At 29.6% G+C, this 10,887-nt stretch overlaps 1 protein-coding gene across 1 annotated transcript; it reads left to right on the plus strand.

Annotated features, from left to right (window-relative positions):
• The first annotated feature begins 43 nt into the window (after positions 1-43).
• LOC130449677 (transmembrane protein 145) lies at positions 44-10,525 on the plus strand. Its single transcript, XM_056787632.1, has 5 exons — positions 44-629; positions 2,627-3,032; positions 3,398-3,535; positions 3,733-3,988; positions 7,008-10,525. Exons 1-5 carry the CDS (start codon positions 151-153, stop codon positions 7,256-7,258), a joined length of 1,530 nt encoding a protein of 509 aa, XP_056643610.1. The 5' UTR covers positions 44-150; the 3' UTR covers positions 7,259-10,525.
• The last annotated feature ends 362 nt before the right edge of the window (positions 10,526-10,887 follow it).

Consider the following 10,887-nt stretch of genomic DNA (forward strand, 5'->3'; position numbering starts at 1 on the left):
CCGTAAATTTTAAAACAATAGATGAATTACTGACATTTGAGTTGTTAAAAAGAAGAATAATATAACATATGTCCACTTAAAATTAGACAACCATAACATTTGGCACTGTGGTGGAGGTACCATGTCAAAATTATATATTTTCAAAAAAAAATGTATAGAAAACACATATTTTCGCTGTTTGTTCTGTTGATTTTTATGTTTAGTGAAGAAGGGGAATGTACACATTTAAAAGGGACATTTAAATCTAGTGATTTTTTTAAATTTCTAATAAAATTTGGTTTCCAAAAGACTGATCAACATCAAGCAGAAGTTACTCATGGATATATATTTGGAAATATTACATCCAAACAACAATTTTCAGTTCCTATAACATTTGCTGTGTTGGATAGGCCCTATTTTCTGGATTATTATAAGAACAGAGTAATATTGGATAAAAATGAGGCTTGCAAAAGAATGTTTAGTACACTTAAAACCAGAGCATACGATAGTAAGTGCAGTATAGATGGAAAAGATTATTTGCGAAGAATTCCTTGCCCGAAAAATAAATTGTGTGAAGATGAGGACAACTCATGGAATGTTGTTAAAAATTATCAGTTCACATATGTGATTCAAGATTTCAAACAACCATCGTAAGTACAATAAATATGTTTCAATCTCTTACAAATATTTAATAATTCAATAAAACTATACTGCAACTGTACATGAATCCTAACAATGTCAAAATATTTTGTTTTACTAGTACATAAATATTTTTGAAAAATTCTGAAAATAGTATATTATTTTTGAACAATTTTCTAAATTATTATTAGTATTCAATTACATTATCAGTTATTAATTTAAATATAAAATATGATTATTGTATTTAAAATTTAATAAACAACATGGGACCATAAAAGTTAATTGAGTAATAATAGGTAATATTTAGAGTAATTTTATTCTTGTGTTTTCATTTTTGATTACCCATTTTTCTACTATTATTAGTAAGTTTAGCTTTCATGTGTTTAAATAAATATGAGTTTTCCTCTATATAGAAAAAACTTGTGTTGCAAATATTATCAAACATTCTGGTGATATGGCTTTACTGATAAAAATATATTATGTGTTAGAATATAGTTCCTATCTTTTGCTTATTACATAAATTAGTGAAACTTTCATGCTTTTTTGTGTTTATATAATTGTAATTTCCAAATCACTTTCTCTTTTTCACCATAGTATTTTGATTCCAAGATAAATCCACGTTTTAAATTCTGTACATGTACAATTAATTTGAATACTAAACAACTTGAAAATGAAAACATATGGTATTAAGAAAAAAATAGCATCTCATTAGGAAACCATATATCTGGTCAAAAATTCATTCAAAAACCTACAAAAATATAAAAAAATAAACAGAAACATGATTGTGAAAAAATTCTTGTGGATATAGATGAATTGGAAGTATAATCAAATATGTATTAGATGTAAAGAATTATTATTATATTAATTCTCCTTAGATTAAAGACCAAAAAAATAGGGATAATTCGTTAACATTGGGGATTTTCTGGTATGTTATTTAGAAGATTTTTATACTATGTTTTTGTTTTTAATGCATTTCTTTTAATGAAATAAGTATTTTCACACACCAGAATGCCATAACATGCTGTTGGTTCACTGTCTTATATACAGTGGCATAGCATGGACTAATATAGACTTCTTTTGTTCTCAAGATCTACCAATAAATGTAATTTTGTAATTAATGTAATTTCTAATAAAAGTAATGTTATTCGGCTTTTTATTTACTAAAGTCCTCTAATAAAAATTTGTAATTAATTTTTGCTGCTAAATCTGCTTCGACTAAGTCAGTCCTGCTTCATATAAAAACTTCTTTCTGTGGAAGTTGTACTTACAGGTGTAGTCAACATAATTCTGATAGCAATGTAAACATTAGGATATATATCTTCCAGTTCATTTGTAACTATTTATTAAATCATCTGACTGGTGTCTTTGATGGAGTTTGGTAAAATAGGCACTAAAAGTTGTAGTTCTTCATGAAGCTCCATCTCCATCTTGAATACTAGATCTAAATCATTACATTGCTTCAAATCAAAACATCAATATTTGGCAAAGATTTTAAGTTATTCATGTCTTACAGAAATCCAAAATTGTTGAAATATTCAGTGAGTGCAGTAAATCTTGTGTTAATGTCTTGTATAACTGCATCAACCAGTGTAATAAAAAATCAATTCTAAATCTACTTTCAGTAGAATCAATAGGTTCATCTAATTTTTTTGTGAAGCCTTTCACTCTTTAATAGTAATCGGACTTTCACAACTGCTATTTTCTATGAATTTGTTCTTTAACTCTACAGATATATCTTCTATTCATTGATTTTACTTTAAAAATTTTATACTGTCAATTTTTAATTTTACAAAACATGCATGAATTTTTTAGAACAAATAAATTAGGACTGCATCCAAATATAAGCGTTTGAATGAAGTTTTATTCATGAAACTGTTCAAACTTTAAATTTACTAATATAATGATCGTAAAGTAATTTTTGGTGAAATTACAAAAATAAACTTAGTTACAATTTTTATAATGAATCAACGCTAGTTGTTTCCAAGTACAAATATAATTTTAATTTTAGATTTTGGTACCTTTCAATAGTAGCTTGCTACCATGATACAACAACCTGCGAATGGCACGAATACAAAACCTACACTGATTACGAAATAGAGTATGATATCTGGCTTGTAAATGGCAATCCTAACAGTTCGTCATATAGTTCACTAACATACCAATTTTCTTTCGACAGACAAAACACTCTAGAACTTTACTTTGTATTTTGGTTGTGTTACATGGTATTGGTACCACTTCAATGTCACGCAGTTAAAACCCAGAAACATCCAGTAACTAGACTCTTCACAGCAAGTTTATTATTGGATTTCATAGCACTTTGTCTCATTTTGGTACACACATTGAGGTATGCTTTAGATGGAGAAGGGTATCCTAAATTAGCTTTGGCTGGAGATATATTTGATATTTTATCCAGGGTGAGTAATCTTTTTCTTAAAAATTGTTCCTGATTATAATACTATACCTGTTAATATTTGAAATATATATTGAAACAAAAATTTTTTAATGTGATCTAAAAATAATCAAACTTTTTGTTATCCAATAAAAGTATTTTGTTTATTACATTTAAATTGCATACAATAACTTTTTAACAATTTGTAATTATTCTCAAGTTCCACTATGTTTTTACAAAAATTGCTTTTATTAAAATATAATTGTGATGAATTTGAACGAAAACAAATCTGCCACTATTTAATAGATGGGGTATTATTTTAGAGTTTATTTTTAGATTACACTGTGTTTACACTTTACAGTTCTTTCTGTGATACTAACTTTATTTCAGACTACATTTATGCTTCTACTGCTTCTTTTAGCTAAGGGGTGGGCTGTAACTCGTTTAGAATTGACATGGAAACCTCTTGTTTTTGCTATATGGTTGTGCTATGGTATAGTACACATTCTTCTATACGTTTGGAATTTAGTGAGTATACAATGAATATATATTATTTTTTTAGTATTTATATTTAGAAGTAAATGATTATTTCTCCGGAACCGTTGAGGTTTTAAAAAGGTACAGAAGAAAAAAATTTGAAGAATCTTTTAATCAAATTATAATTTCTTGTAAAATTCTTAAATATTTAACTATTTTTTGTCGTAGTATTATAAATATTATTTCAGACTGAAGTGGATATAATAGAAGATATAGATGAATATCAAACATGGCCTGGATGGTTGATAATCGTATTTAGATCGTTGATAATGATTTGGTTTTTATATGAACTTCGTACTACTATGTTATACGAACATAACACTCAAAAATTGAATTTTTTGCTCCACTTCGGTGCATCTAGTTTAGTTTGGTTCATATATTTACCGATATTGGCACTTATAGCTTTACATGTGTCCGCCTTATGGAGATTCAAATTATTATTAGGTGAGTATTTTATTGAAATATTTTTTTTACATTTCTGAATCTATTAACCAACATTAAAACTAGTATTTTATGGCATAAAATTACTTAATTAGGGCTTCTGTTGCCGAAGGTGCTTGTGTGAAGTCCCTGAAAGGACATGTCAAATTTTCCTGTTTGTGTAAAGGCTTTGAAACATAATTTTCAGGTTAGAAATGTATATCTCAGATAAGTGAATATTTTGAAAGGATTTGAGGAAGTTTTGTCTTTCAGAAAAGCCTTTTTTCGAAGCATAGGGAACTGCACAACATTGTGTTTTCTTTAATGTTACTATTAGGAAATTATCGATATTTAAATTCTGTAATAACACATTTTGATACCTATACTTAACACCGCATATACCGGTGTTTTGCATTAGAAAGACAAAACGATTTGGGAGAAATTTTTATACATAAACAAGGTAACCCTTAATCACATTTTGTTATCTTGGTTTCTGAATTTTTGCAAAAATTTGTGTTTTTATTCACTATAACTCAGTTTATATTTCTTTACCAGCTTCTATTCCTCTATGTCATATAATAACAGTACAGAGTACAGTAACAGAGAAAACTAGTACATTATCTGTAGATCTAACTAATGAGTAAAATGCTTATATACTTACCAAAAACTCATTGCGCAGAGAAGTCAAAACTGCTAAGTATTCTATGACAGCTGTTACAGTGTTACAAACCAGGTCTATTGTGCTCTGTGGATAGAAACCATGAGTGGAAGGGAGGGCAACGTTATTGCAAGTGCAGTAGGAAGATTTATCTAACTTGACTATAAGGTCGGATTTATATGTGCTTCAAAACAGAAACTCAATTACGGACTTCCTTAAGGAAGTCACTAAGGAAACTCACTTACTATGAAGTATTTTATGCCTGGACATACTTACCTTCAGATGGTAGACAATACTCGAATCTTTCAGATAAAAGAATCAGATTTTAAAGATTTTTTAATAATATCAAAGTTGATGTACTACAAAAGTGTGCCGTTTTCAAAATCTTCCCGCATGGTGTTTGAGCCTATGAATTTTAACTGCAGTGCAAAGGGAAAAGAATCAAGTATGCTTACAACTGTGGTCGACTTAAAACCTAAAGTTGACAAAACAAAAGAGAAATAAACGTTTTGAATAAAGATTAATAATTATTTTTCGCGACAGAAGGTTTATTGGTTGAACAATTTAGTATAAAACAAGTCAATAGGTTTTAGTTCATCTTCAGTCTTTGAAGAAGAAAACTTGGTTATCGAAACGCGCTTTAAACAATGTAATTGTGAGTGTGTAGTGTTAGTGTAAACAGTACTTAAATATTTGCTAAATATACAATTTTGATTTGATCCTTTGATCCTTCAGTTATAAAAAGTATTTAAGGAAATCTTTCAGTTATGGCCACACTGGGCTAGGTTAAAAACTATACTTCAGTGGATTTATTTGAAGTAAATGTGAAAATTTTATCTCTTTTTAATTTCGATCATAAATTATATATATAATCATATAAAAAAATGAGAAAAACTAATTGAAATTGATTTATTGTTCGTTCGCATCCAGTTTATATATAAATATGGTTGATAAAGTGACGTATTTTGATAAAAGCATAAATGCGGAATATTGGTTTTATTCAAACAATTAAAAATAGTATTGTAATGAGACTAGATAGGTTGTTCTTCTTCTTACTTCCAGTAACTTAAACTTTTATCTATATGATTCATAGTTTATAGTTGAATAGTGGGCGGTTAAGAACCGTTAAGCACATAGGGCTTCTGATAAGCCCCACTTGACATTACCAAAGATAAATGACCTATAAAAAGCAGATTAGTTGCCTTACCTCGAATCTTTAGCGTCATTAGGTAAGCTATAGAGCTTGCCCAAGTGTTTGAATGACGCCTGTGTGAATACTGGGTAGTCACAGATGATGCAATCTGCAGTTTTTTCCTATTCCGTGCACCAGTGAAACTCTGGGTCTTCCGTGACGCCTAAAGTGTGGAGATGGCGTCTTAAATAACCCTGACTGGTTAAAAGTTCAGTCTCTAGTCGAATTTCGCGCCTATTTAAGAGGAGCAGCTGTTTGATAAGAAAGACAAAAGACCCCCATCTATGTGTGCATTAGCTAGGCATGTCAGGTGTCTCTATTTACCTCTTATTATCCTACTTTGCAAGTTGAGTGATAGCAACACTTTTGGTTACACTAAGAATGGGTTCTGGAGCCGTTGGTGTATTTGTCTATCCTAATCAGTGACTAGAATCTGTTTGATTATGCAGCTACTGAATAATTTGAAGGTTTTCTAGACTGTTTTGATTGTGTCTGAATATTCTAGAAGGTATACGCTATACTAGAAAGTATGAGAGCAGGGAAGAAGTGGAGAGATGAAATTCTAAAAAATCTAAACATTTTAAGTAAAAAGCTATAAACTCTGAAAGAATTGGAAAATTTAACAACGTTTTTGTCAAAAATAGCAGATGGTCAGTTAAAACCTTGTCGGCTCGAGGTAGCGATTTGTTTTGTGTTCAATAAATTTTTATTATTGCCTAATATAAAAGTGAGGTTAGGTCAGTGTTGCTAGACTATTTTTGTCTTATCTTTCTTCAAAACAGTGGCGGAGCAAACGTACGAGAACAGGGATCTTCTATTTTTTCTGTCGGGTGTCTTCAAGTGACTTTATTTATACATTAGCATCTCCCATCAAATTTTTGGTAATTCTTTGAGCGTTTCATAGAATTCTTCCTTTTCTTTTTGTTTTGACCCTATGGGCGTATATATGTTTACTATTGATATATTACTTCCTTTTATTTATAACCTCAAAAGTGTTATCCGTCCATTTACAGGTAGGAATTCCAATTCCTTTTTTACATATAATTCAACTCTATTTCCCATCTTATTTCTTGAATTGCCATAATATCTATTTTATATTTTTTTATTTCCCTTGCTGTCTCCTCTGTTTTCCCTATCTTAGTATTGTTTTAATATTTCACAATATATGTTAATTTAAAAATAATTTTTTTTAGGTATAACATATTCAGCAGACTGTTTTGCATATTGCGTGATGGCCCATCTGCTATGGCCGACTCGTTCCGAACAATATTTCCTACTGAAGGGGCCTTCTTCAGCAGATTTGGAGGAACTGGATGAATTCAACGAAGCACCTCATATCGTCAATAATTCCTACACTTCAATGTCCAGCATCAATTCTTATGAAATTTGTAAATACGATGCTAGCGAAACCCAAAAAACTAAACTTATCAATATAAATACGTGAAAAAAAAGGAAAAAGATTTTTTTTTGTTTTTCAATATTCGATAATGATAATGTTGAAATGAAAAAGAAAGTGTGGTTAAATTAAGTTATCTATTACTATATACAAAGACTAGGTACGATTTTAACTGTAAGTACTTGATGACTGAGATTTTTTTCTCTTAACTTATCAAAGTTGGATTTTTTTGTATAAATTGAATTGAATGAGAGCATCTGAAAGGTTATAAAAAACACTAATATCGTTTTTTTTCTAAATTAATTAAAAGTGCCATAGTATTGACATTGCAAAGCCCAACTTCACCTGTACACTATCTATGATTTTGATTTGAGACAGGTTTTACTAAATGGTTCCATTTATCATATTTGATAGTCAGAGATGTACAAAATACAAAGTATCTGGAATACAAAATGCAAGGTATTTTTAAATTAAGTATTTCAGATACCAGATATCAAATCCTTTCTTTGTATGTTCATATAGATCATACTTTTTTTAGGTTAGGTCTTTTCATGCTTCGTTTACCATTTAAGAAAAGCACAATTAGCGGTTCCATGGCTTTCAGTAGTTATTCTTGTCGACGCATTGAAAGTACGTCGTAGAAGTGGTTCAGAAATGATTCTACACTTCATCTAGTACCATTGAATTTGAGCAAAAAACTAAATTCGTTAGCTACTCAATTTTTTCTAAAGATGGCGAGTCTATATAATCACTAGGCTTTGATAGGTTATATCAGTTGTGATTATAGTGTAGATAGTGATTTGTTTGTTTTCTATTATCAAGTAGTGCACTTACGTGTTTATTTTCAAAGCTTGTCAGAAACCAAGTGAATTTTGGGCTCAGCTCTTTTCGAATTACACAAGGAACATTTTCCCAATTTATTCGTTATATGTTGGGTTCCATATGTACATGAAGAAATACTTTTTCTTAAATTCCAATTTGTAGATTGCTTATAATTTTTATTTTATTGCTTTTATATTGATTTTGAGAAAATATCTTATCAATATTTATAATATTTTAAATATTTAATACTTGTTAGGTTTTGACATTTACTTCTTATCGAAAAACAAAAAGTTTATCAACATTGCGCCCCAAAATTGATGCATCTTTTTATAAAATAGAAAAATTGAATAGAAGGTATCTCTTTCAAATCTTTTTTTTATGTTTTGATACACCGTTTTTGTGTTGAGTCGTATTTTTACAATATTTAATAAAATTATTCAAAGTCTAAGTTTTATTAAGTAAAACGGTACAAGATACCTTTATTTCAACCAAGGAATATATTGTCACCATAGTACAACAGAATTATCAACACTAGCTAGTAGGAATAGTATGCTTCAAAACGTTACGATAGGAGATGATAATTTGAAAAGAGTAACAAATGTCTGGGTCTACAGCTTACTAAGGATGGAAACGAAAACATAGAGATTAGAAGAAGAATCACGTATGAGTTTGTGTCAATGAATGCCAGATTACATAAATACCATGAAAATGAAGATAAAATGAGTTATATCAAAAATCCAAGAAACTGTAGATCTCGGACTTTGTTTGAGTACAGAGTGCGCAACAAATAGTGCGAATTGATGGACAAAGAATGCCGAGAAAACAATTTTTGAAGGGCGTAGGCCAATTGAAGAAAAGGTGGTAGACACAAGACGCAATGAGTCTTCTAGAGATATGCAATTGGAAGAGAGCGATTCTGGGTCAGAGACAATTGGGGAAGAAAGCGAGGTCACGTCTCGCAGTGTGCTGTAGCAGCACCATAGAAGAAGAAGATGGATCCTCGGGTTGGAGCTTTACTACCTTCACATAAATAGAAATACATTTAGGAACCAGATTTTAAATACGCTTCGAAGATGCTAAGCAGTAATCATATCAAGGAGAGACAGTACATGGTATTAAATCTATCAAATACAATTCGTCAAAATAATAAGTTATTTAAAATTAGGTTATCAATATTTAGTGTTTCCTCGTCTGGTCCTAAGAACAGCTTCCAATCGCTTTTTCATGGATCGAATAAGTTTATTTACTTGATCTTATTCAATGCTATCTCATTTTTGAGGTCCGATTTCGTGACTGGTTACAGAATGTCTAGCCAGAACTTTTTTCCCATAGATGTTGATATCCCCTAAAATTTCTTCTGTATATCGCTTCGCCGTTAATCGTTCTGCTCCACCACCAATTTCAATAAAAACCAACTCGGTTTTTGTTTCCATTGAAATTCCCGCCCAAACCTCCTCCAGAAGACACGTTTTCTTTCATACAGACTGCGCGAATCTTTCTTCAGGTCTTCCTCTCTATCGCTACCACACTTTACTTTTGTCTGAGAAGAGAACGGAGTCCTATTGTTCGTCAGTCCAATTGAGCAGCTTCATCATTTGTTGTGTCCATTTGCAGGTAGAATTCTTTGTTGTTGTGTTCCATAGCTAACTGATAGTGGTGGATCAGGTAGATAACCTTTTCTAACGGTCAATTACCACTAATTAGCCCTATTATAAACAAGTATAAAAGAGTGGCTAGTAATCATAAGATATAATTGGATTGTTTTTAAAATAATCAAGCTATTTAAAAATATGTTTGGTTCATTAGATTTAGAAGGTGATTTTTCTGTTTTTTAGGATTGTGCATTAATTTTGGCGGCTCAGTATATTTTATTTTACATGGAATTCACCGACTACAATTTTTTTCATTTCAACAAATTCCAATTTACGATTTTATGATAGAATTTAATTACTTTTTTATTGATATCTCCTGTAATATTTTCAGAATATGAAATCAATCCAATAACCCTAATTACAAAACTACAAAATAATCATTAGATTTTTAAAATACAGTTTTTGTTGCATAGTTGCCATGTTGTGAAGTTCGTAGTTGCACGTTCTCCAATCAGATGATTCTTTTGTATTCTATTTCAAGTTTTTTTTTAACAACTTGTTGTGATATTTTTTTGTCAAGCACATTTTGAAAGGTGTTATTTACATTTACCGTTTAGAAAGAAAACTTGTTTAAAAAAATGAAAAACGAAGCAAAAAAATATTTATATGTGATGTTAATATTTAAATCTTAAACATTATTTTATAGATATTTGTATATACTTTGACATAATTTACATTGTGGTTGATGTATTATTTAAGCACTACTACTATTTTATGTGATGACATAATAATTTTAAAAATTATTAGATTAAGTTTAATACAGTGTTTACAATAAGTAATATTTCTACAAAAACAGTTTTTTTCAAATGACACAATTGTGAATACAACAACTAGAAATTAATTTTTTTGTTATTATTTCCCATCGAATTGAAAGTTCGATTTTGATTGGTCATAATTACCCTTAAAGGACGGAGTTTTTTGTTTTTTAATTAACAAATAATTTTTGGCAGTTTTGTTTGATATAAGCTAACAAATAACATGAATAAAACAAAATAAAATATTACACTGGTCTACAACATTTTTGCGCACGGGTTATACGTTATTTATTTTTATTGCTTTTATACCTAGAAATAAGAATTAGAACAAAAAATTTTTCTGTATTTGTTTTTATGAATATGGAATCAAGTACATAGAAAATCAACAAATAAATGATTTATTAAAACATACACAACAACAGTTTTAAAATGGAGAAATTTAAAAATT

Source organism: Diorhabda sublineata, chromosome 10, assembly GCF_026230105.1.
Source record: "Diorhabda sublineata isolate icDioSubl1.1 chromosome 10, icDioSubl1.1, whole genome shotgun sequence".
Lineage (NCBI taxonomy): Eukaryota > Metazoa > Arthropoda > Insecta > Coleoptera > Chrysomelidae > Diorhabda > Diorhabda sublineata.

Bases quoted from the DNA above. Each gene is read 5' to 3' on its own strand.
- LOC130449677 (XM_056787632.1), top strand. From the start codon at position 151: ATGTATAGAAAACACATATTTTCGCTGTTTGTTCTGTTGATTTTTATG. The intron at 630-2,626 runs GTAAGTACAATA...TTTTAATTTTAG, and splicing joins CAAGATTTCAAACAACCATC to ATTTTGGTACCTTTCAATAG. The intron at 3,033-3,397 runs GTGAGTAATCTT...ACTTTATTTCAG, and splicing joins TATTTGATATTTTATCCAGG to ACTACATTTATGCTTCTACT.